At 31.3% G+C, this 12,950-nt stretch overlaps 1 protein-coding gene across 1 annotated transcript in view; it reads right to left on the bottom strand.

Annotated features, from left to right (window-relative positions):
* Nucleotides 1-2,291: 2,291 nt before the first annotated feature.
* LOC134707411 (beta-mannosidase-like) overlaps nt 2,292-12,950 on the bottom strand; it is a 37,924-nt gene continuing 27,265 nt past the window's right edge. Inside the window, exons 12-17 of the mRNA XM_063567129.1 lie at nt 12,331-12,510; nt 6,866-6,963; nt 6,588-6,735; nt 5,303-5,616; nt 4,181-4,366; nt 2,292-3,250 (exon numbers count right to left, since the gene is read on the bottom strand). Of these exons, the coding sequence (XP_063423199.1) occupies nt 3,014-3,250; nt 4,181-4,366; nt 5,303-5,616; nt 6,588-6,735; nt 6,866-6,963; nt 12,331-12,510 (1,163 nt within the window). The 3' untranslated portion in view covers nt 2,292-3,013. The remainder of the gene's footprint in view (nt 3,251-4,180; nt 4,367-5,302; nt 5,617-6,587; nt 6,736-6,865; nt 6,964-12,330; nt 12,511-12,950) is intronic.

Below are 12,950 nucleotides of genomic sequence, written 5' to 3'. Positions count from 1 at the left end.
ATAAAATAACTTATGCTAGAAGTCATGGTTACAATTTATATCAATTACTTCTAAAAATAAATTTACAGCTTCACATCTCAAGACAATTATCACTTCCTTTAACATAATTGTCAAGCAGTGCAAGGGAGGTAATCAAGTAACCATAACAGTATTCTTTAAATTTTAATTGGAATTTGATTACTTCCCTTACACTGCTTTTAAATTGTCTAAATTCTCCTTAACCAGAAAAAATGTTGTCCCCCCTTTTTTGCCCCTAATTGCTTAATGATTTGATACATTACCCCTATAACCATCCCTTTGTAGTATGGAAACTTGTGGTATAATTTCAGAGAGATTCATACACTTAAACTCAAGTTATTGACTGAAAACTACAACAATGTTGATGTGGGCCCCTTTTTTGGCCCCTCACTTATTGAAACCCCTCTTGGAGTAAGAACCTCAGAACTCAATTCCAGCTTTTCCTTTGAAACCTTGTAGTATAATTCAAGAGAGATCTATACACTTCATTAAACACAAGATATTGTCTGAAAACTAGAAAAATGCTTCTCTTTGCTAAATGTTCATGTATATTAACGCCAAACTAACACCAAGCCTTCCCTTCATTATATGGAACCTTGTGGTACAATGTAAGAGAGATCCATACAGTTAAACATAAGTTATTGTCCCGAAACTTTAAAAATGCTTTTTTTACCCATTTTTAGCCCTTAATTCCTAGACTATTTGCCCCATAATTCTTAAAATTTATCCCAACCTTCTACTTAATGGTATGAACATTGTGGTACAATTTCAGAGTAATTGAAATATGTATACACAACTTATTGTCCTGAAACTAGATAAATGTATGTTTTGGGCCCCTTTGGGTCCCTAATTCCTAACCAGATAGGACTATAACTCCCACCCTTTCTTTTGTGGTTATAAACATTGTATTAAAATTTTATTGATTTTTATTTACTTATACTAAAGTTATTATCCAGAAACCATCTGTCTTCGGACGATCCTGACAATGACCAATATATGACCACAAAATTTTTTAAATACAAATGAGTAATTTATAAATAAAATAAAAGTGCGGGATGTTATGAGTTCTATTTCTAGTCAGACAATGTCTAACAAATTTCTTGATGGAACAAAACGTCAAATTTTTTTTTTTATCTACATATCCAAAGCGCAATTTATTCAATTTTGACCAAATAAAATTGGCACAAAAATCACAGAGAAGAGTTAAAAACTTTTGAATGGCAAACAGAAAACAATAGATAACATATGTCATTTGCTGCCAATAGATTATATGGTCCAAATTCTGTGGTAGTCAAGTTTGATTTTACAATCAGCAAAAGTTGATCCTTCCATTTAAATGCAGAACATAAAATGGAGTTATGGCAAACTGAATAATAAATATATGTAATAATTTTTATTCAACAATTATAAAAATATATAATTTAATTGATAAATCAACAAATAAATAATTGAAGTATCTATAGTATATAATAAGGATGAATTGCATACATGTTTGTAATCTACAAATTTAACCACTTATAAAATAAGAAGATGTGGTTTGATTGCCAATAGGACAACTCTCTACCAGAAGACCAAATGAAATAGAAGTTAACAACTAATGGTCACAGTACTGCCTTTGACAATGAGCAAAACTCTTACATAAGTCTTGTTACATGCAATACCAAATTGAAACACCATACAATACACAAATATTACTAAAAATTTTATACTTATCAATAATGATACTTAAATATTAAAAAAATGCTTCACGGAATGTTAAATGTAGAACATAAACTCTCTTGCTTTTTAAAAATAATTTGACACAACTAAGAAATTTGAAAAAGAGTTAGAAAAAAGTGCAAAACACTATAGTATTTTCCCTTCAAAATCCATAACTTATGAGAATGTTTTAGGTACTTTACTATTACTACCTAAACTGTATTTTTTATCCCTAATATGGTATGTGTATTATGAAACCATTGGTGCTTTTAAAAAGCATGAGCTGACTTTTTTAACCCACTTGATCAGTATGAAGAAATGAATTCAAGCTGCAAATTGAAACAGCATTTTGACCCATTGCCATGATGAAAGGTCTGGTCTTAAGGATCCTGTACTGGAAACCATCATTAAGTATCTATATAAAGAATGTAAAAATCTTAAAGACTAGGTAATAAAAAAATCACAAATCATTTTTCAGAATTAAAAAATATAAGTTAAAAACTTGGAATATTAAACAATTACTGTCTTTTGATGAGGTAAATATGCGGTTTTATTGACTTTTGAAAAACTATTAGTTTTTTAAAAGTCAATTTAACCCCTTATTTACCGAAACAAAAGACAGTAATTGGTTTATTCCATATTCCGAGAGAAGAAAATGTATTTAATGTCAAACATATACCAAAACAAATTTTACATGAAACATTTTACCATAACGTTGCATGTAAAAGCGTGTGACATTTAGCGCGGTGAATATCACTTTCTCAGGTGAATATGCTTTTTTATTCAAAATCCAATTCATATAGAGAAACCTACTAAAATAATACCAATATCGAATTATAATTAACATTCATATATTTTTTAATTATCAAAATAAATATTTACCCTATTGATTTTTAAACAAGAATATAATGTACACTGTTACCCTGACACATTCTTTATGTGCCTGCATGTCTCAAGTCAGTTATGAATATGTGGGTATTTTTCGTAATTTCAATGCATAAAAAAAATACGCAGGAGTCAAATTTCCACATCAGATAATAAACTTTCCACATGGAATTTTGCTCCTTTAAAGCATCCTCACAAGAAATGTTACACCTGTGTGAAAATTTCCATTTTACTGTACTACAGCCTTTTTTCACACTTTCACTAGCATAACATGTATAAATTATACAGAATTGAAAAAAAAAAGAATTTGCTGTATAATTTCTATCTGAAATTAAGTCTGAATTTAATATAGAATTTTCACATCATAAGTTTATCATTCAAATTGAATACCTTATACTGCAACAATAATAAATCAAAAGTAAATATCCATTAATGATTTGACATTCAAGTTGGCCTTTAGGTTGGCAGGACTTATGTCATTCCAGGCATAGAATGTTACTACTTTCTGAGTCTGTACCATTAAAAATCCATTATCACTAAATCTACCCATTGTTTGGTAGGCATCCAACCATACAAATGGGGCTACAGCTTTACTATGGATTGTGATGTTAAATTCTTTCATAGGAACTGTTTCCTTTACATCAATTATCTGAAGAAAAAAAATGTTAACATCACTTTTTTGGGGTAAGTATGTGTTTCTTGAATCTTGAATATATATATATAAATAATGAGAAGCAAACAATTATGGTAATTATCATATTACAGATTTCTTTACAAAAATCTATGTCAAATAATTTCAAAATTTTCTTACCTGGGCAATTTTGAGTTTGGATTTTTATATGGATACCTGTTTATTGTTGATTACCTCATGCTGACATTTCATTGTCTCCTGGTGTTTTGTGTTGTTAAGTTGCTGTAATCTTGAAACTCCTTATATTCATAATTTTATAAATAAAAATTTCTATTAATAACTCAAAACTGTACAAATAGAATATTTCAACAAATTGGAATATGTCCAAACAACTCCATGGAATCAGATGGTGCCTCTATTTGCTTTTATAAAGTTATAAAAGGACATAACTCTAAAACAAAAGTGCACTACCAAACTTTGTACTTGATCTGTGAGTTTTGTGGTAATAAGCACTGTGTATAAGTTTCATAACATTTGGTTGAGGCAATCTTAGTTTAAAGAACAGAAAGGAAAAAAATCAGCAAATTTTCCACTTGTAATGGAACGGTAAAAATGATTCCATCAAAATTCAAACTTGATTTGTGTTTTGTGGTAATAAGAATTGTGTATAAGATTTGGTTGAGGAAAATTTTGTGTGTAAACTGGGTCACTGACTCACACACTTTATATCAATTAATGAAGATTCCTCATTTTTAGTGGATACCAATTTTCATTGACTGTTGATTTTACTGGTATATCAGATTCAGTGTATGAGTTTTTATTGTAAAATTGTAATCTGTTGAACATTTAAATTAGTGGTGCACAGTGCACACAAGAAATTCACATAAATTAGTACCTCACGAATAATAATGAATCCACAGTACATATATATCTTCACATTAAACCTACCTGTATCGATGCATTTTGTAAACCAATTGCGTCTCTAAAAGTTGAAAGTGAAAACCAGTTTGTTGGACCATTAACTGGATCCCCTAAGTGGAAGTAAAGAAAACAATTTTTTGTTCTGATACATCCTGCTGTAGACATCATGGTATTAACATCAGCTTGAAATACCATGTCTGTTGTCTTCTGTAACTGTAAATAAAGAAAACAACTATTCACTAACACACCCAAAGATGGGCAAACCAAAAAGGGCATGAATAAAGTACACATTTTACTTACATTATAATGTTGTGTCCAAGTATGAAGTGGTATTAAACTATCCCATAAGTACACACTTTACTTACATTGTAATTTTGTGTCCAAGTATGAAGTGGTATTAAACTATCCCATGAGTACACATTTTACTTACATTATAATTTTGTGTCCAAGTATGAAGTGGATTTAAACTATCCCATGAGTACACATTTTACTTACATTATAATTTTGTGTCCAAGTATGAAGTGGATTTAAACTATCCCATGAGTACACATTTTACTTACATTATAATTTTGTGTCCAAGTATGAAGTGGTATTAAACTATCCCATGAGTACACATTTTACTTACATTATAAGTTTGAGTCCAAGTACGAAGTGGTATTAAACTATCCCATGAGTACACATTTTACTTACATTATAAGTTTGCGTCCAAGTACGAAGTGGTGTTAAACAATCCCATAAAAAAACATTTTACTTACATTATAATTTTGAATCCAAGTATGAAGTGGGGTTAAACTATCCCATGAAATCACATTTTACTTACATTATAAATAATGTTGTGCCCAAGTATGAAGCGGTGTAAAACTATCCCAGGAGAACACATCTTACTTACATTATAATTTTATGTCCAAGTATGAAGTGGTATTAAACTATCCCATGAGTACACATTTTACTTACATTTTAATTTTGTGTCCAAGTATGAAGTGGTATTAAACTATCCCATGAGTACACACTTTACTTACATTTTAATTTTGTGTCCAAGTATGAAGTGGTATTAAACTATCCCAGGAGTACACACTTTACTTACATTATAATTTTGAGTCCAAGTATGAAGTGGTGTTAAGCTATCCCAGGAGTACACATTTTACTTACATTATAATTTTGAGTCCAAGTATGAAGTGGTGTTAAGCTATTCCAGGAGTACATCTGTATATACAAGGTACCAGATGTCACATTGGACTGTGGTTTATTTTGCGACTGAGGATGTGGATTCCATGGTGCAAATAAGTTAGTGATTGGTTTGAAGTGAACCTGGCCTGTCTGTGGATGTCTGTGTACAGAAGATGGGATCTGGTCAACAATGATGTAAACCTCTATATTGTTCCCTTCTTGTGTTGGTGAAATTAAAAGGGGAGCAAAAAAGTTTTTGGCAAAGTAATGCAGCATCTTCCATTTTCCCGAGTACTCTGAAAAAAAAATGATAGCAGTTTTAAACATATTAAAACTCATCAATGCAGTTTTGTATGCTTAGCTGTTGGTATCATAGAACACCTGTAAAGAAATAAAAAAATATCTTTAATTATTAAAAAAAAATTTAACATAGACTGTTCATTCCTTATGATTTGTTAGATACCAATTTTCATGGATTATGTGGGTACAGGAAAACCACAAATTTTAATGTTTATTGAATAAAAATTTAATGTATAATTAGATGCAGGCTTTTGAAAATATAATTTTGGATTATTTGAGACCCCTGACGAATCAGGATAAGGATATTTTGACAAATCGTGGTAAAATTTTCATCAATTTGACGCTAAAGGTAGCCGAAAATGTCTGTTTGACACCTGACAGTAAAGCGCATTACCACTTTCCTCTATAACATGATTGATTGGTGATTAATGCTTCTTTCAAAACTGTTGGCTATTTCATGGTTGTCAGTTATATTGGCTGAGGAAGCAGGAGCCAATTCAGATTGAGGCTAACATACAAGGGGTAATGGAATCTCAATTACATAGATATAAGAATAAATAAAAATGCTCCACCAAATTCAATGAAAACCTGTCAATTACCATTAATCTTTATGGTTGGTTAAGAGCAAAAACATACAATATTAAATAAATGCAGACATCCAAAAAAGATCTACTTACATTATTTTTGCTACAAAAAACCAAACTATCAAACTTGAATATTAAATTTGTCAAAAAAACTTTGTTTTTCTCACTTTATGTCTTGTATTTGAATCAACTTGAATAGTTTTGTATTTGAAAAAATTTACCTAATATTTCATAGGACCTGAAAATCTTTTATTATAAGTATTTTTGAACAAATATTTATTTTATTGTCATACAGAAAGTAAACTGATAATCACTAGACTACTCTCCTATAATATATATATATCTTAAAAACAGTACAACATTTGAACAGAACGTAATCTTACCAAGTGATGACCATGTTGGAGCTTGCCAAATGTCATTAAGCATCCAGTACATTGCTCCCATTGTAAGTCCTCTGCCTTTATCATCAAGTTTATTCTGCCATCGTCTATAGTGTTCAGTTTCTGTCTTCATTCCTATTGCTTGGTCAATCTGAAAAAAAAGAAATATCTAAAACAAATGTCCATCATTAATAAACATATATAAATTCTAATATATTTCAGCTTTTTTCTGTCAACGCTATGAAATAGCAACAGGTTTTCAAAATTCCTAATTAACTTACCTGTGTCACATAAATTTGGTCCATAAATAACTTCTGTTTATCAGGGTTGTTTGGTAAACGTAAGTACATGATAACTTCTGCCATCATCTCAACCATACCTAATAATATAAACAAAAAATCAAGTAAGTACATGATAACTTCTGCCATCATCTCAACCATACCTAATAATATAAACAAAAAATCAAGTAAGTACATGATAACTTCTGCCATCATCTCAACCATACCCAATAATATAAACAGAATCAAGTAAGTACATGATAACTTCTGACATCATCTCAACCATACCTAACTATAGGCTCTAAAGAGCCTGTGTCGCTCACCTTGGTCTATGTGAATATTAAACAAAGGAAGCAGATGGATTCATGACAAAATTATGTTTTGGTGATGGTGATGTGTATGTACATCTTACTCTACTCAGTCTTGCTGCTTACAATTATCTCTATCTAAAATGAACTTGGCCCAGTAGTTTCAGTGGAATCAGTTAATAAAAATTTACAAATTTTATGCAAATTGTTAAAAATTGACTATAAAGGACAATTACTCCTTAGGGGTCAATTGACCATTTCGGTCATGTTGACTTATTTGTAAATCTGACTTTGCTGAACATTATTTTTGTTTACAGTTTATCTTTATCTATAATAATATTCAAAATAACCAAAAACAGCAAAATTTCCTTAAAATTACTAATTCAGGGGCAGCAACCCAACAACGGGTTGTCCGATTTGTCTGAAAATTACAGAGCAGATAAATCTTGATTTGATAAACAATGTAATCCTTTTGTCAGATTAGCTCTAAATGCTTTGGTTTTTGAGTTATAAGCCAAAACTGTATTTTACCCCTATGTTCTATTTTTAGCCATGGCGGCCATCTTGGTTGGTTGACCGGGTCACGCCACACATTTTTTAAACTAGATACCCCAAAGATGATTGTTGCCAAGTTTAGAATTATTTGGCCCAATAGTTTCAGAGGAGAAGATTTTTGTAAAAGATTTACGAAAAATTGTTAAAAATACACTATAAAGGGCAATAACTCCTGAAGGAATCAACTGACCATTTAGGTCATGTCGACTTATTTGTAAATCTTACTTTGCTAAACATTATTGCTGTTTACAGTTTATCTCTATCTATAATAATATTCAAGATAATAACCAAAAACAGCAAAATTTACTTAAAATTACAAATTCAGGGGCAGCAACCCAACAACAGGTTGTTTGATTCATCTGAAAAATTTCAGGGCAGATAGATTTTGACCTTATAAACAATTTTACCACATGGCATATATGCTCTAAATGCTTTGGTTTTTGAGTTATAAGCCCAAAACTGCATTTTATCTCAATGTTCTATTTTTAGCCGTGGTGGCCATCTTGCTTGCGTTATCGGGTCACGCCACACATTTTTTAAACTAGATACCCCAAAGATGATTGTTGCCAAGTTTGGATTAATTTGGCCCAGTAGTTTCAGAGGAGAAGATTTTTGTAAAAGATAACTAAGATTTACGAAAAATAGATAAAAATTGACTATAAAGGGCAATAACTCCTGAAGGGGTCAACTGACCATTTTGGTCATGTTGACTTATTTGTAAATCTTATTTTGCTGAACATTATTGCTGTTTACAGTTTATCTCTATCTACAATAATATTCAAGATAATAACCAAAAACAGCAAAATTTCCTTAAAATGACAAATTCAGGGGAAGCAACCCGACAACGGGTTGTTTGATTCATCTGAAATTTCAGGGCAGAAAGATCTTCACCTTATAAACAATTTAACCCCATGTCAGATTTGCTCTAAATGCTTTGGTTTTTGAGTTATAAGCCAAAAACTGCATTTTACCCTATGTTCTATTTTTAGCTGTGGCAGCCATCTTGGTTGGTTGACCATGTCATGCCACACATTTTTTAAACTAGATACCCTAATGATGATTGTGGCCAAGTTTGGATTAATTTGGCCCAGTAGTTTCAGAGGAGAAGATTTTTGTAAAAGATAACTAAGATTTACGAAAAATAGATAAAAATTGACTATAAAGGGGCAATAACTCCTAAAGGGGTCAACTGACCATTTCGGTCATGTTGACTTATTTGTAAATCTTACTTTGCTGAACATTATTGCTGTTTACAGTTTATCTCTATGTTCTATTTTTAGCCGTGGTGGCCATCTTGGTTGGTTGACGGGGTCACGCCACACATTTTTTAAACTAGATACCCCAATGATGATTTTGGTTTAATTTGGCCCAGTAGTTTCAGAGGAGAAGATTTTTCTAAAAGCTAACGACACCGGACGCCAAGTGATGGGAAAAGCTCACTTGGCCCTTTGGGCCAGGTGAGCTAATAATATAAACAAAATCAAACAAGTACATGATAACTTCTTCCATCATCTCAACCATACCTAATAATATAAACAAAATCAAGTAAGTACATGATAACTTCTGACATCATCTCAACCATACCTAATAATATAATCAAAATCAAGTAGGTACATGATAACTTCTGACATCATCTGAACCCACAGGCACTTGTCTCAAAAAATTTTTTTCCTATATACCTTAATATAACACAAGGTACTTAACTAAATTTTTAGAAAATGACACTCAGTCCCGAATTCACGTCATTTTTTTTATTTCTCGGTTTTCAAACCTACTTAAACTTAATATGCCGTAAATCTAAATTGATTTATCTACACAATGGTATATGACACGACTATCACTGTTGTCGGGATCATTAGTAGCAGGACTCAGAAGTCGGTCAACGGGATGTTTTTTTGCATTCGTCTCAATTTTTGGCAACACCCGGTCCGCATGTAATTTTATACTGGTTTCTCATTGGTCAATCGTCTGGCTAAAAATAAATGTGGGAAATTTTGGTCAATTTAAAACTCTACATTAGTGTCGTTGTGTACACGTGTGTTTCATAACAAAGTTATTTGGGTTTGTTTCACATAATCTGTAAAGAATTTACAATAAAGGTAATAATTCATAGTCAGAGGGAAGCTAACAGTTTTTATTTTAATATTGTTTTATAATAATTCAATCACTGCGGGCTGGGTGTTGCCAAAAATTGAGACGAATGCAAAAAACATCCCGTTGACCGACTTCTGAGGCCTGCTACCAATGATCCCGACAACAATGATAGTCGTGTCATATACCATTGTGTAGATAAATCAATTTAGATTTACGGCATATTAACTTTAAGTAGGTTTGACAACCCAGAAATAAAAAAATAACGTGAATTCGGGACTGGGTGTCATTTTTCAAAAAAATTAGTTAAGTACCTTGTGTTATATTAAGGTATATAGGAATTTTTTTTTTTGAGACAAGTGCCTGTGTCTGAACCATATCTAATAATATAAACAAAATCAAGTAAGTACATGATAACTTCTGCCATCATCTCAACCATACCTAATAATATATAAACAAAATCAAAACTATTTTGTTAATGTATTAATATTTCTGCAGAAGGCTTATCATACACTTCAGCTCTGATATATAAGACCCTATCAACTGACTCAACATGGCTAATCTAAGTTAAATTGATATCTCTTAAAAACAATGAATACAAGAGCTTCTTTCATTTTCAAAGGAATTAAGCAAGTCAAATGACCTGCATATTCCATACAACAAAACACACACTAGGTAGCCAGATTATCATTTGAATATAATTCAACTGTTGTAACCACCATTCTTTCTTATTTAGTTCAAATGTGACAATCACAAAATGAGACTTATCACAGAATTTGCACTGACATGAGCAAACTCAGTTTTCTTTGTTGTGTTTTGTAGATTATGATCTTTTCGTTGCTTTTTGTTTTTTTGCCATTGCATTCCCTCAGGCAAAGTTGAAGTCAGATAATTTTGTCATTTTTTTATGTTTTTTTCTGGTCCCTTTTATTTTTAAGATGTTTTTTTTTTCAGGTCCCTTTTATTTTTATGATGTTTTTTTTCAGGTCCCTACTATTACAATAGTAGAGGGGCATTAAGTTTTCTGGTCTATGCGTCCTTTCGTTCGTTCGTCACTCTTCAGGCTTAAGTTTTTGGTCAAGGTAGTTTTGATGAAGTTGAAGTACAATCAACTTGACACTCAGTACACATGTGCCCTATGATATGATCTTTCCAATTATAATGCCAAATTAGTGTTTTGACTCCAATTTCACGGTTCACTGAACATAGGGATGATAGTGCAAATTTCAGATTAAAGTTTTCGGTCAAGGTAGTTTTTGATGAAGTTGAAGTCCAATCAACTTGAAACTTAGTATACATGTTCCCTGTGATATGATCTTTCTAATTTAAATACCAAATTAGAGTTTTTACCCCAGTTTCACAGTCCACTAAACACAGAAAATAATAGTGAGAGTGGGGAATCCGTGTATGATGGACACATTCTTGTTTTTATGATGTTTTTTTTTAGGTCCCTTTTATTTTCATGTTTTTTTTTTCTGGTCTTTTCTTTCAGGTCCCTTTTATTTTTATGATGTTTTTTTCAGGTCCCTTTTACTCATATGGCTCTACACATGTTTAAGGGCATATGATATAGTTTTAGGGGAGGTAATGATGTTGATAACATAAAATGTTATTTTGGCGAAGACAAACTATGACATATCAGAAAAAGATATTATTCAACTGATTTTTATCATTCAAACTGATTTGATTTGAAGACGAGTGCATGGACCCCTATTTTTTAAAACTACATTTTGTTTCATTTTGCAGGGAGATTATGTGGACTAAATTTAAAAAACTGTAAATAGTGCATTTTTTTTATTTTGATAAATATGCAGCAAAAAATTACGTTTTTTTCTCAATTCATGACAATTTGATAAATATGAGTTATTTCTGAATAAAAAAAGCATACATAGTTAGGATACTCATAAAATACAGAAATTACAAATCATTTAATAAAAAACAGTTTGTGTTTATCTTTTTAAACAAAAAAGTTATGGCTTTCTTTCCAAAGAGAAAATACGGCCACAAATCCGAATTTTGAGCAAATATACAAAATTTTGATCTCATTTTAAAAGTCAAAAGTAGCACATGAAGGTATATTATTTATTACATATTTGATTTAATCAAGCAAAAAATCCTTGATATTCAGATGTTTGGGTATGAGCATTAATGTTGAAGGTAAATCAAGCAAAGCTTTACCTTGCAAAAAAAGTTAATATGGTTATTTTCAGAGGCGGATTTAGGGGGGAGTCCCCCCCCCCTCTTTTATTGGAAAAAATTTGGTTGCTTATATAGGGAATATTTGAAGCATGACTGGAGTGGGCCCCCTCTTAGGTCATTCAGTGGGCTCCCACTTATGAAAAATCCTCTGATTTTCATTTTCTATCAAGTTGTTGCTTTTTTTGCTGGGATTACATTGTACAACTATATGTCTTACTAAACTGAAACTGATATTGTATATGTACTTCTTATATATATGGAAATGTGTTTATAAACATATATTATGTAGAAAAAATAAAAAAACAAATGTAATACCAAAAGGATGATGTTGCCTGTGTTCCAGCATATCAGACCAGTAATACATATCTGAATCTTTTAGGACAGCGTTCAGAGACTCATATGATGGTAGTGACTGCAGACCATATTCTGATGAAAACCGTGGTATTCTGTATGAAGACGGCATGAAGAATGGATCCATATATTTGTATTCATGTACTACAATAGAAAAGTAAACTTGTGATAGTTTATGTTTTTCAAAGGAAAACTACTACTAGCTTAGTATTATATTGTGTTTTGCATACTGTTGTTTGTCTTTTTGGTCATTTTTATTTTTTTCCCATGGTACTATGTTTTGACTCATAAGTTTGAATAAGATTGAGAATGGAAATGGGGAATATGTCAAAGAGACAACAACCTGACCAATGGGTCTATTTGGTATCTGCCTCCTCTATTTCTGTGTGATATTCTTATATTATATACCGATAATGCATATTCAGAATAACATACTTTATCTGTTGCCACTTGTAGATCACTTGAGATCAGCTCCCATTTTTTGGTGGGATTCATATTGCTCAGTGTTTAGCTTTCTATGTTGTGTATTGTTTACTGTTTGCCTGTTGGTCTTTTTTTTTAACCATGGCGTTGTAAGTTTTATT

Source organism: Mytilus trossulus, chromosome 2 (assembly GCF_036588685.1).
Source record: "Mytilus trossulus isolate FHL-02 chromosome 2, PNRI_Mtr1.1.1.hap1, whole genome shotgun sequence".
NCBI lineage: Eukaryota > Metazoa > Mollusca > Bivalvia > Mytilida > Mytilidae > Mytilus > Mytilus trossulus.
Note: the sequence above shows the minus strand (reverse complement) of the source record. Positions and strands in the feature narration are given on the sequence as shown.